The sequence below is a fragment of the Octopus sinensis genome, linkage group LG20, assembly GCF_006345805.1.
Source record: "Octopus sinensis linkage group LG20, ASM634580v1, whole genome shotgun sequence".
NCBI classification, from domain to species: Eukaryota; Metazoa; Mollusca; class Cephalopoda; order Octopoda; family Octopodidae; genus Octopus; species Octopus sinensis.
In genome coordinates this window covers 26,229,270-26,243,891 of record NC_043016.1, presented here as the reverse complement: position 1 = coordinate 26,243,891, position 14,622 = coordinate 26,229,270, and the positions used below count along the sequence as shown (strand labels likewise).

The 14,622-nt window shown below is 37.9% G+C and overlaps 2 protein-coding genes across 6 annotated transcripts in view; both read left to right on the top strand.

The window, feature by feature from the left end:
* Positions 1–14,622, top strand: part of LOC115222628 — a 102,637-nt gene that overhangs the window by 72,522 nt on the left and 15,493 nt on the right. For all 5 annotated transcript variants that reach the window (XM_029792936.2, XM_029792934.2, XM_036511493.1 and 2 more), the window contains 2 exons: positions 1,720–1,797; positions 4,503–4,628. The gene's annotated coding sequence lies outside the window, so the exon portion shown is untranslated. The remainder of the gene's footprint in view (positions 1–1,719; positions 1,798–4,502; positions 4,629–14,622) is intronic.
* LOC115222498 (SCAN domain-containing protein 3-like) lies at positions 13,155–14,622 on the top strand. Its single transcript, XM_029792727.2, has 2 exons — positions 13,155–13,221; positions 13,280–14,622. The coding sequence occupies exon 2, from the start codon at positions 13,357–13,359 to the stop codon at positions 14,620–14,622; it is 1,266 nt and encodes a 421-aa protein (XP_029648587.2). The 5' UTR covers positions 13,155–13,221; positions 13,280–13,356.

Sequence of the window (14,622 nt, the reverse complement as noted above, 5' to 3'; positions counted from 1 at the left end):
GACTAATCAATGCTTTTTTAATATCTAAATTGCTCCAGCAATACACAAATTGCTCCCACGATATTGAAATTGCTTCGATATCTAAATTGTTTCAATAAAATCAAAATTGTTCCAGCTACATAGAAGTTGTCCTAACAACATCTAAATTGCTTCAATAATATCAAAATTTGTGTCAGCAACATCTAAACTGTTTCTATAATATCGAAATTGCTCCAACAATGCATAAATTGCTCCAGTGGTATGTACATTGTTCTAACAATATGCAAGTTGCTCCTGTGATACCTTAATCCAGTAATATCTGAATTGCTTTAATAATATATTGAATGAGCTTTAGAAAGTATGATGTTAAACTAGAGAAAATGGATATAATGCTTCCATTTCATTCTTGTTTTCCCTCATTAACAGGTAATTAACCCTAATAAATTCATCAGTGTTTTGTACTTTTCTAGTTATGTTTCTTTTTGTCCTATTTTTTTTCTTTACAAAGCTCATGCATTTCTGTAATAGTGTGTGCTCACAAATCAGCTACTACACATAACCATTCTACATTGCATCCAAGAGAGGCCCATTCAACAAATACAAACTACCATTCATCAACTTGTTACAGTCACTGGCCCACTATTATTTTGTATTCTCCTTTAACACTTATACCACTTCTTCAACAGCTTTTGCACTTCAGAACCAAAAACAGCTACATAGCATAATTCATAATTCATCTGCCTTCATCATCATCATCATCATCATCATCGTCATCGTTTAACATCCGTTTTCCATGCTAGCACGGGTTGGATGGTTTGATGGGGGTCTGGGAAGCCAGGAGGCTGCACTAGGCTCCAGTCTGATCTGGTAGTGTTTCTACAGCCGGATGCCCTTCCTAACGCCAACCACTCTGTGAGTGTAGTGGGTGCTTTTTACGTGCCACCGGCACAGGTGCCAGAGGAGGCTGGCAGCAGCCATGATTGGTTGGTGCTTTTTACGTGCCACTGGCACAGAAGCCAGTCAAGGTGACGCTGGCATCGGCCACATTTGGATGGTGCTTTTTATGTGCCGCCTGCACAGGTATCACAACTACAATTTCCATTTGATATTTATTTTGATGTTGATGTTCTTGACTCAATAGGTCTCCTCAATACAGCAGGTCACCCTACAATCCAAGGTAAGCACAGCAGGTCATTCTGCAATCTAAGGTACTTTGGATGGGCTGGGGCTATGCGAAACTGGTGCAGGAAGCAGCCATGAACTCACATTATTTGTCGGGTCTTTGCAGTCACAGCATATCTCCAGAGATCTCAGTCTTTCGTCATTGCCTCTGTGAGGCCCAACATTTGAAGGTCATGCTTGACTACCATGTATCAACCACCAGACACATTTTACCCGATCCTTCCTGCCTGGAGGAAATTACCTTCCCTTGTCCTCACCCTATCATGTTCTTCCCACAGATCTCAATGTGAAAATGTTGAAATTAACTTAACCCTTTCATTACCATATTTCTGTTGTAATATACCATGTTTGTTTCAGTTGATTTCGAAGATAATGAAGAATTTAAATAAAATAACTTTGTCATTATTAAGTTGGTGTCTGGAACATAGATTAACACGAAATTTTGATGGAAGATTTTAAGTTAGATCACTTTAAACAGGATATGTATTATAGAATGAGGGGTACTCTCAGGCAAGCAAAATTCAAAAGAATTAACCGATTCTGGCATTTTATTTACAGCCATTTGTTGTTGTGGTATACAAGAAGAAGTTGCTGATGAATACGGTTCAGGAAGGTGTGATTACAAACTTTCTAGAGGTAAATATGTGTGTATGTACACATGCAAGTATGTTTGTACATGTGTGTGTGCATGCATGTGCACATATATATTCTTATTCTTTCCTTTTATTCCTTTACTTGTTTTAGTCATTGGACTGTGGCCATACTGAGGCACCACTGCCTTGGAGGATTTAGTCAAGTAAATCAACCCAGTATTTATTCTTTCTAAATCTGGCGCTTATTCTATTGGTCTCTTTAGCCCAACTGTTAAATGATGGGCTATGTAAACAATCTAACACTGATCATCAAATAGCATAGAGGCAAACACAAAGACACATACATACATGCTCACAAACACATACATACCCACACTCATGCATACTTACATACATACATATATACATGCGCCAGCATAATTCAATTCGTCCTTAGTCGAAAGACATCTGTTGTTATGTCCTGTTATTATTTTTATTGTATTTTTTATTGTATTTATATTTGTGTAACATTGTCCGTTTTTTTTCCGTCCTTGTTTTTGTATACATTTGCTGCTTTCTTCCAAGGAATCTAATGCTCTTAGCTTAGTTTTTCCTTGGGGCTGGCCAGATTGGAGCAATCTCAAGAATAATCAGCCGAAATTGCGAAGATGATCTGGTGCTTGACTGAAGAGGGGGAGCTTCAAATGACCCGTCCTTGTTTTCTTTGTATCGTCTATCTGGATGTTTTGTTGTCCCTTTTTGTATCACCTACCTGCAAGCTGGCAGAAACGTTAGCACGCCAGGCGAAATGGTTAGCGGTATTTTGTCTGCCATTATGTTCTGAGTTCAAATTCTGCTGAGATCATCTTTGCCTTTCATCCTTTCGGGGTCGATAAATCAAGTACCAGTTATGCACTGGGGTTGATGTAATCAACTTAATCCCTTTGTCCTTGTTTGTTCCCTCTATGTTTAGCCCCCTGTGGGCAATAAAGAGATAAGAATATGAACTCTCAGGATGTTTATCTATGCACACATGTATGTGTACATATACACATGTATGTATGTATGTATGTATGTATGTATGTATGGATGGGTGGATGTATGAATGTATGTATGTATGTATGAACGTATGGATGGATGGATGGAGGGAGGAATGTATGTATGTATGTAATGTATGTTGCCATTCTTTTTCTGTTGTTTCTCCGCTTATCCATTTTGTTAATCTTCAGCATTCTTCTTTCCATGACTCTTTGTGTTCCTCTTAATTTATTTTCAGCACTTTTATTGACATTCTATGTTTCTGATTTATGCGCAATAGCAACAGGTGTCATGGATATCATCTGGTAAATAAAAACTCTGAAATGGTCTTATGTGAGACATGCGTTTAGAAGAAAGAATAATAGATGGAATAGGAAATTGACAGAGTTAACACCATGTTCAGAAAAAAGGAGGGCAAGACCATGCAGAAGTTGGAATGAAGACTTTGTTAAGTTCTTCAACCCCAAACATGGATGAGGAAAACATCAGGCTATGGTTGGTGGGAAGAACATACTGAGGCATTTGTCCAGCAGTGTACTGAACATATGCATGGATGATGATGTATATATCTGTTATTAATAAAAATCCCACAAAATCCATGTGAGATTAAGCCTATTTTTGCTGTTTTTCAAGCTGGTAATGTCAATGGCCCAGTGGTTAGGGCAGTGGACTCGCGGTCTTAGGATCGCGGTTTTGATTCTCAGACTGGGCGTTGTGTGTGTTTATTGAGCGAAAACACCTAAAGCTCCATGAGGCTCCAGCAGGGAGTGGATGTGAACCCTGCTGTACTCTTTCAGCACAACTCTCTCTTACTCTTTCTTCCTGTTTCTGTTGTACCTGTATTTCAAAGGGCCAGCCGTGTCACACTCTGTGTCATGCTGAATCTCCCCGAGAACTACGTTAAGGGTACACATGTCTGTGGAGTGCTCAGCCTCTTGCACGTTAATTTCATGAGCAGGCTGTTCCATTGATCGGATCAACTGGAACACTCGTCATCGTAACTGACGGAGTGCCAGCAATGTCAATATAATGAATTAGTAATTCTATGAGGTAAACCTCACCTCCACCATAGAAGTGGAAGGAAAAAATTATATTGCCAAAACAAATGAATTCTTACTGAAGCCGTCCTAGAAATATAATCCCCTTAGATATATTCAAAATGTCATTAATTGACTGTTTGATTATTCAAATATAATGTGTATATGTATGTATGAGCTGGCATCAAAAAAGTTCCAGAGTAGTTATGTTTAATAAAAAATAACTTATTTACCTAAGTTTTAACATCATCTCCTTCCAAATAGTCACCTTGCACAGCAATATGTCAGTCCCAGCATTCCTGTCACTTTTGGAATCCAGCCTGGAAGTTGTTTTCTATAAAAGAGTTGCAGACCTTCTGTGATTTGCTCTTTAATTGCAACCTTTGAGCTACATTTTCCTCTTAGGAAGGAGCTGGAAGTCTGCAGGGGCTAAATCTGGCAAATGGGGGCAGATGTGGAAGTAATACCATGTTGTTTTTTGTGAGGAACTCATGAGTGGGGAGAGCTTGGTGACAGGTTGCACTTTTTGATTATCATCATCATCATCATCATCATTGTCATTATTATTATTATTATTATTATTATTTATCATAACCTAGACAAGTCTGCAACATGGCTTATCTTATCATCCAATCAACATTATTATCCCCTTTCATTTTTATCTTTCACTACAATGCTTTTATTCCTGTTTCAGACTAATAACTGGTCTGTTGCTCCAGAACATAATGTGTGGACAGATGGATTTTACTCATTATACTTGCAAAAATCTTCTTATGATAACACCGTGCTTAAAAATAGCTACAAGAACATGTGTTTAGAGGTATGTATAACCCAAGTACTCCAATACAAGCCCTGGGCTATTCAGTTTTATTTGTAAATATCTGGGGAGTCTTTCATTTCAGATTCTGGTATTTTCAGAATTGAATGAAAGTAGATTTGCCCAATTTGCTTTAGAATATTCTCTAACAAAATGTCATCAAATGTGGTTTGTTTATTTTTAGTAAGTGTACTTTGTAATGTATTTTTTGTGTTACACAGATGCATGGCGCAGTGGTTAGACTATCAGGCTCACAGTCATGAATTAGTGAGTTCGATTCCCAGAATCTGTGTGTTGTGTTCTTGAGCAGGACACTTTATTTCATGTTGCTCCACTTCATTCAGCTGTAGAAATGAGTTGTGACGTCATTGGTACCAAGCTGTATCGGACTTTGCATTTCTCTCAGATAACATCAGTGGTGTGGAGAAGAGAGACAGGCATGCATGGACGACCTCTGGTCTTCCATAAACAACCTTGCTCAGACTTTTGCCTCGAAGGGGAACTTTCTAGATGTAATCTTCATTGATGACCAAAGTGGGGTTTTACCCATTACCCTTTATAGTGAGGGAACATTGCCTTGGTTTGAGTATTGCTCTCATGTTTACAAGAGTGTGGTTCTGATTTCCACACATTTCATTTCATGTTGCTGATTTCCACATATTTCATTTCATATTGCTCTGTAATCACTTTGGCATCTGGCTTGTGGCATTCTCTGCACCTGCACAGACAGTGTTGGTTTGATGGAGTGAGAGAGCTAATGTGCAACACATAAATTTGATCACTACAAACAAGTCATCTGTGCAGGAAATATATGTTAGTGACAGAGACAATGTTAATACTAAGAGGTAATGTTTACTCCCACTTAAACACGGATGCTTTGTTAGAACAAACTTTATTGACGTAGATACCACAAGGGAAACTCTCTCATGGTATATACTCTACTCTCTACTCTTTTATTTGTTTCAGTCATTTGACTGTGGCCATGCTGGAGCACCACCTTTAGTTGAGCAAATCGACCCCAGGACTTATTCTTTGTAAGCGTAGTACTTATTCTATCGGTCTCTTTTGCTGAACCACTAAGTTACGGAGACGTAAACACACCAGCATCGGTTGTTAATCGATGTTGGGGAGACAAACACAGACACACAAACATATACACACACACACATACATATACATATATACGACGGGTTTCTTTCAGTTTCCGTCTACCAAATCCACTCACAAGGCCTTAGTCGGCCCGAGGCTATAGTAGAAGACACTTGCCCAAGGTGCCATGCAGTGGGACTGAACCAGGAACCATATGGTTTGTAAGCAAGCTACTTACCACACAGCCACTCCTACACATACACGTGAGTTTCTCCCATGGTATCTACTGCAGCAAAGTTTGTTCTAACAGAACATCTATGTTTAAGTAGTAGTAAATATTAGCCATCTGTGTAGGGGTTCAGCAAGAGATTACCGAACCCTTGTCTGTCATCTATGACAGGAGGGACCATAATTTGTGACTGAATTGTGTGAGTGCAAGACTGGCAGTCTCGTTAAGGAGTTTGCTTCTCAATCATGTAGTTTTGGGTTCAGTTTCACTGTGTAGCACTTCAAGAATCTTCTACTACTACAACACCTGGCTGACCAAAGACTTATCAACTTAGTAGATGGAAACAGAAAGAAACTTGTATGTATGTGTTTGTGTGTGTGTTTAGCATTGTGTTGACATCTATTCATAGTTATAAAATAAGTGACCGTCATTCATTTCCAGTTTCTCATGGAAACATGATATGTCATGGGGAAATATTAACTTGCCTGTCTTATGAATATATAAAAGTATATATGTGTATGTGTGTATATTGGGAAATGGGAAATTTGAACAAAGGTGCTTTAATTTACTGGAGATGCCATCTGTTGGTTTTACACAAATATATATATATATATATATATATATATATGATGGTTGTAAAAACAGAAAATAATTACAGCAGCTTGCAGAGATTCAATAACACCCAGTTTCTACATTAACCATATATATAGTATTTACATAAAATTATTACCACATTCTCTGACCCCGCTCCACCTCCACCATTGCTGCTGCTGCCCACCACCACTGCCATCCTTTCCTTACAAATATAAAACCACATATGGCCAAATATATATTCAGAACAAAAATTTACATATTTCAAAATGTAGTTATATGGTTCGAATATAAACCATAGTTGCAGGCATGGCTTTGTGGTTGGAAGGCTTGCTTTGCAACCATGTAGCTTGGATGGATTCAGTCCCAAAGTATTGTTGCGGTACGTGAGAAGTAGCTATCTGATAGCAGAGGGCTTGGGATTTACTTGCATGTTGTTTTCTTCGGCCCATTTATATTCGGAATCTAGGTTGTTCTGTAGAAGTTTATCTTTGGAAGATTCCTTCATTGCTTATGCTATTTTTGTGTCATCTGCATAGCTAGTAAGTGTGGTTGTCAACATAACTGATGGCATATTCATTGAGAAGCCACCATAAACAGCAGTTGCTTCAAGACAGTTCCTCGAGTTACTCCACTCTCTATTACTGTCTCCATCAGCTGAATGAAGTGGAGCAACATGAAATAAAGTATCTTGCTCAAGAACACAACACACAGATTCTGGGAATCGAACTCACTAATTCATGACTGTGAGCCTGATAGTCTAACCACTGTGCCATGCATCTGTGTAACACAAAAAATACATTACAAAGTACACTTACTAAAAATAAACAAACCACATTTGTAACCACTTTCTCAGTCTTCCAACTATGCGGAGTCTCTGTAGCTTGAGACATATCATCCTGTGATCAACCTTATCAAAGGCTTTTGCAAAGGAGAGATTTATCACATCCACTTTTAAGTGATTCCTTAGTTGTTTCAAAACCCTGTCTTAATGCTGCAAAAGCTGTGTAAGGCAGCTTCATCCTGAGTGGAAACCATGCTGAATGTCAGGGAGCAAGTCATTATCTTTGAGGAACACAATCAATTTCCTCCTGACAATGAATTCCATGACTTTGCTGACATGGGAAGTTAGAGATACAGGACTATAATTTTGAGCATCTACTCTGCTACCTCCTTAGGTACAGGACATATTATGCCTTCTTTTAACTTTCTGAGAAGTATCCCTGTTGTAAGGAAGATCTGGAAGAGGATCTGTTATACCTATATATAATACACACACATACACTAGCATACCCATGTCAGCAAAAATGCAGACAGTTTTATTAATGATAGAAAATGGCACATCAACACAATGAGGAAAATTATTAATAAATGTCAGCTATCTAGTAAATATATGTACATACACAGAATTGAAGCACTTGAAGAATGAGATATGATTGCAACATCTTGGTTAAAAATATCACCCACATAATGTATGCTTGTGTATATATATACATACATACATATATATATATATATATATATATATATATATATCATACACACACGTATGTACATATAAAAACTTATAAGCAGACATATATATACATACATGCATATTTACATATACACACACACACACACACACACACACACACACACACTCATGTATATGTATATATTTACATTTGTACACCACCACAAACAAAGTGTAGCCTTGGGCCATGTGTGGATTTGGTAGATGGAAACTGAAAAAAGTCCGTCATATATCCATATACTAATAAAGGGAGGTTCAATCTTGCTTACTTGCTTGCAATGTTACACAACCAAACTGGCACATAATGGGAAAATACTATGAATTAAATTGGCCCTGAAATGTTAATATGAAGAGAATAAATCAAGTTTCACATAATTCAGACCAGTAGTTATTGAGATATTTAGGGTTTGGGGGTATAAATACTCAAAACAGTGCATAATGGAAAAATATTCTGAATATAACTTCATCTTGAAAGAGAAGAAATTACCTTTTGATTAGACACAGTAACTTTTACAATAAAAAATACAATTTGTTTTTTACAGTAAATGTTTCTATTTTCACTTTTGTTAAACACAATATTTTAATCATTTAGGAATAATTAAAAGTGAATGTGATTTCAAAAGTGTAAGTTGGTTGTACTGTAAGTATTTATATTTTAGCTTTCTTTAATTGTTTTTTTTAATTGTTTTCAAGTGAATACCATTACAAAGATATTTTTTTTTGGCATATTTAAAAAAATATTGTGGAGTGAAAATGACTTTAAAAATATGGTAAATATTTCGTAAAAGACCTGTTTGTAACCTCAGTAAAAATAATTTTTTTCCAAAGGTTTTTTTCAACTGCATTCAATGTATCTTACCTCCAAAGATTTGGCTGCTATTTCTAGCACGCCCTGCTACCATGTAACAGCTATTTGCGATAAAGGACCTGAAATACTTGTTATTTAGTAGCAGGGCATGCAAGAAGTAGCAGCCAAACCTTTACTTTTGGGGGGAAAGGAGATGTTTATGCGTGATTTTGATGTCACATTTGTTAAAAACATGTGAAATAACATGGAAAAGAAACAAAATCCATGAAACAAAACTCCGTTGCTGAGAAACTCAGACTTTCCCAGTGATCCAACAGGTCACAGGTAGTCAAGTATGTATATATATATATATATAAGTATATATATTTATATGTGTGTGTGTGTGTGTGTGTGTGTGTATTTTTTACAAATTTGTATGAATGTTTCAGTCATTTGACTACGGCCATGCTGGAGCACCGCCTTTTAGTCGAGCAACTCGACCCCGGGACTTATTCTTTTTGTAAGCCCAGTACTTATTCTATCGGTCTCTTTTGCCGAACCGCTAAGTAACGGGGACGTAAACACACACCAGCATCGGTTGTCAAGCAATGCTAGGGGGACAAACACACAAACATATACACACACACTTATATATATATATACATATATACGACGGGCTTCTTTCAGTTTCCGTCTACCAAATCCACTCACAAGGCATTGGTCGGCCCGGGGCTATAGCAGAAGACACTTGCCCAAGATGCCACGCAGTGGGACTGAACCCGGAACCATGTGGTTGGTTAGCAAGCTACTTACCACACAGCCACTCCTGCGCCTGTGTATAGAATAATATATCAGTTGAACAAAATTTAAACATGGTCTGGTTTTCATGTTTTTTATTATGGTATTTTAGCATTAAAAAAATATATTTTTCAATGTTCATAAAGCTCAGTTAGCACTTTCATACGTTCATAGTAATCATCAGATTTCAAAATGTTCTTAACTGACTGTTGAGTTCTTGACAACTGTAGTGCCTCTTAGAATGCTCCAACAAGCTGAATATTTGGAATTGGTTTTGGCCAATCCGCATGCAACTTATACATTATGGTTTTTCAGGTGTACCGATACTACTGGCATAGATCCTGCCTTTATTTTAACCAATTAGTTTGCTGTTTAAATGTAATGGTTTTATGTGTTTCAATTGTTTTTATTTGGTTTCAATTGTTTTTATTTGGTTTCAATTGTTTTTATTTCAGTTGGTGAAAATCTTCTGTAATTTGTTTATATTCATATGTTAAAGATATTTTTCAATCCACATCATTAACTGGTTGTTATATTATTGTTGTTATTTCTGTTCAGAACAGGTTTGAACATTTTAATAAACCGTTTTTATGAACATTACAAAATATATTTTTTTAATGTTAAAATACCATAATAAAAGATGTGAAAACCAGACCATGTTTTAGCTTTATTCAACTGATATATATATATATATATATATATATATATATATATATATATATTACTCAAAGCTTTTGACGAAATAGAGGGGGACATAGCATCACATGATGTGGAAGACAACTGGAGGTTTCTATGGGACAACCTCTCTTGACCCAAGATAATGTGGTGGTGGAACAATGTTACTGACAGGCCATTAGGGGAATGAAACATGTTTGGGAGGACTGGAAGAATGGTGGTAGCAGGGAATTTTATCAGACTGCCAGAAGGGAAGCTAGGAGACAGGTTTATTTAGCCAGATGGGAAGCAGATAAGAAAAAATTTGCCAATGTTCTGTGCCATGAGCTCCAAGACTTGAGGTATTTTGTGTTGTAAGACAGTGTGTGAGAGAGAATCGTGATGTTGTAGGAGAGAAATGTGTCCACATGGATGATAGTTTGCTTGCATTAAATGAGGCTGCAAAGAGAGAGGTTTGGAGATGCCACTATGAAAGGTTGCTAAATAGAGAGAATGAATGGGAGAAAGAGAGTCTGCCAAATGCCGACCCAACAGAGGGACCAGCTATCCAAATTGACAGTACCTTGGTAGATAAAGCAATTAAGGGTATGAAGACAGGGAAAGGTCCCAGCCCATCAAGATTCACTGCAGAGATGCTCAAAATATCTGACGGTGTTGGCTATAGCCTAGTTACCTGTAGTCAACCAGGTGGTACAAAAAGGAGTCACACCCAATGACTGGTGTAGCAGCACTATAGTCAACTGCTATAAAGGTAAAGGTGATGCATTAGATACAAATAATTACAGAGGTATCAATTGTTGGATCAAGTAATGAAGGTCACGGAGAGGGTCATAAACCAACTAATTAGGGAGAGAGTCAATCTAGATGTGATGTGGTCTGGATTCATGCCAGGGAAAAGCACCACTGATGCTATATTTCTGGTAAGACAGCTGCAGGAGAAATACCTAGCCAAAGATAAACCTTTCATTGACATGGAGAAAGCCTTTGACAGGGTCCCCTGATCCCTTATCTTGTGGTCAATGAGGAGATTAGGGATAGATGAATGGTTAGTGAAAGCTGTGCAAGGATGCTGTACAGGGATGCTGTACAGGGATGCTGTACAGGGATGCTGTCAATAAGGTGAGGGTTGGCAAGGAGTATAGTGAAGAATTCTGAGTATGGGTAGGGGTCCACCAAGGATCAGTCCTTAGCCCCCTCTTATTTATCATAGTTCCCCAGGCAATACCAGGAATTCAAGACAAGATACACCTGGGAGCTCCTGCATGCTGATAACCTTGCTATAATAGCTGAGTTACTACCAGAACTAGAGGAAAAGTTTCAGGCGTGGAAGCATGGATTAGAATCAAAGGGCTTTAGAGTCAACCTACCAATGTATGTACATCTATGCCTGTGCCTATATGTCCATGCATGAATGTGTGTGCATATGCTCTTAACATTTTCTAGATCAATGAAATCACTTTATTGAATATAATATATATATGCCTATTTGCGTGTGTGCGTATGTGGGAAATTAATAAATATGATTTACGATAAAAATTTGATTTCATTTTCATTCTCGTGAATTGAGAGTTCACTACAGTCTACCACCTCTGACTGTCACTCACTGCCACTCCGTTTGTTGTTTTACTCTTCTTTCCTTAGCATCTTTGAAGCAAGACCTTTAAAAGCTGTCATCTGCATTAACATCTCTCCCTATCACCCATTCCCTCTTTGCCTGTTGTTTTACTATTCTTTGTCTTCAGCGTAACTGACAGGATCACACTAAGCGTTTTATTATATATGAAGATATATACGCGGTCTGATCAATAAGTATCCGTACTGTTGCAATAGTAAGGAAACTAAAGCACGCAGAGGGAAACCTCTTGGCAAAGATTGACCTTGAACTCTGCTGTGCATGAGCACTAAGTTTTAACATTCTACTCATTTCTACTGTTTACAGCAGTGCTTGGTAGGAAGGTGTGTAGTGCATGATTGTTTCATTGACCATGGCAGAGGAAGTTGTCTTGGTGATACCTGCTCAGAGTCCTTCACAAAGTTTCTGAGAGTGTATAGAAAGGAGTGTGTGAGTCGCACACAAGTGTACGAGTGTTTCAGACGTTTCTAAGCTGGCTGAAAAATGTCTATATTAACAAACGTTCTAGGAGACCTGCAACCAGCAGGACTGAGAAAAACATTGCTGATGTGCGTGCAGCTGTGAGAGGAAATCGTCGAATCTCTATCCATTCTCTGATGAGAATGTGCAGATTAGTTATGGTTCAGTTCAGTCCACTATCACTGAATATTTGGGTATGAGACATGTATCTACCAAGTTTGTGTCAAAACTGCTTTCGGCTGATTAAGAAGACACATGGGTTTCTCTCTTTGCTTATGTCGAGAATGATGTAAACATTTTGAAATATTTGCATAGGCCTCTGAGCAGGTATCGCCAAGCTTTTTGGCAAAATTTGACGCAGATTCTCTGCTCAACTTTCTCTGTCATGGTCAATGCAATGATCATACGCTACACACCTTCCTTCCAAGCACTGCTGTGAACAACTGAAGCAAACTAGGACATTAAAACTTAGTGCACATGCTCAACAGGGTTCAAGCCAAGCAGCTTCACTCTGCATGCTTTAGCTTCATTACTATGGCAACAGTCTAGATCAGTGATTCCCAAGGTGGGGCGTACGCCCCACTGGTGGGGCCTGAGAAAATTCAGGTGGGGCGCGGGGCATAGACGTGGGCTGTGAAAATATTTGTACATGACGAGCGGTCATCGCGGGCACAGCCTTAGATTCCGTCTTTCCTTTGAAGCCTCCACATCGGAAACTCTCGCACCCCAGCGAGACAAAGAAGATCCCACACTGAGCAATAAACTTACTATTCAGATAAGCCAATCAATTGCCTCAATTAGTTTGCCTCAATTAGTCTTTTGTTAGCCCTATTGAAAATGAGCAAACCAAACAAGAAGAAGACTCGTCAATACGCAGTGGAGTTTTTGAAGTTTGGATTCATTCCTGATGAGCATGATGAGCGTAAACCGTTTTGCTTATTATGTAATCAGACGATGAGCAATGAGTCAATGAAGGCAGGTAGGCTGGAAGCGCACTTAAAGGTAAGACATCCTAATAATTCTAATTTAGATTTGGAATACTTCAAATCATTGAAAGAAAAATTTAAAAACCGAACAAAACTCACTTCACTATTTCATGCAAAACAAGCGCCTCATACTCGTGCCCTTGAAGCCAGCTACGAAATCTCCTTGCTTATAGCAAAACATGGAAAGAATCACACTATTGGAGAGCAACTGATTAAACCTGCTATCTCAATATTCTTAAAAACTGTATTACAAAAAGATGATGGAGATATCAGGACTATGCCACTCAGTAATAACACTGTCTCGAACAGAATAGATGAAATGGGGCAAGATGTTGAAAGCCAGCTCATTGAGAAATTAAAATTGCGTAAGTTTTCATTACAAATGGACGAATCCACAATCCGGGACAGTGAGGCTCTGTTATTGACTTATGTGAGGTATATTGACCACGAGGAGTTTCAGGAAGAGATGCTGTTCTGCGAATCGTTTGAAACCACCACAACTGCAAATGATATTTACATCAAAATCAAACATTATTTGGATGCAAACAAAATACCAAAGGAAAACTTACTGGCATGTGCGGCAGACGGTGCACCTGCCATGATGGGCAAGAATACGGGATGCTTAAAAATGATGAAGGATGAAAATCCAAACATGTTGACTGTCCATTGTGTAATACACCGAGAAAACTTGGTTGCCAAGAAATTGTCCCCTGTTCTTAACAAGATTCTTCAAAGTGTGATCAAGTGTGTCAACAGCATTAAAAGAAATTCTAAATCTGAACGTCTTTTTAAGCAGTTTTGTATAAATCAAAGTGCCGAACATGTTCGATTATTGCTTCATACAGAAGTAAGATGGCTATCAAGTGGAAACTGCTTAAAGAGGTTCATGGAATTATTTGATCAGATTAACGACTTTCTTAGTGATAAATGTGAAATGAAATTGCTGTCAACAATGGATGGAAAAGCATTTGTCAGTTATTTGACAGACATATTTGAGAAACTTGGAAACTTGAATAAACAACTTCAAGGTGCAAACATGACACTTATTGATGCAAAAGCAAAGATTTTTGGATTTATTACAGCTCTCGAATTATGGAAAAAGAAATTTTCCAAAAGAAATTTCAGTGAACTTTACTGGTTGAGTAAATGTGAAATAACGAATGATGCTGGCATTGTAATTATTGATCATTTAAATATCTTGATAAGGATTTCAATGACAGATTTTGCGATTTAA

Excerpts from the sequence above, each read along its gene's own strand:
- LOC115222498 (XM_029792727.2), top strand. The coding sequence starts at position 13,357 with ATGAGCAATGAGTCAATGAAGGCAGGTAGGCTGGAAGCGCACTTAAAG.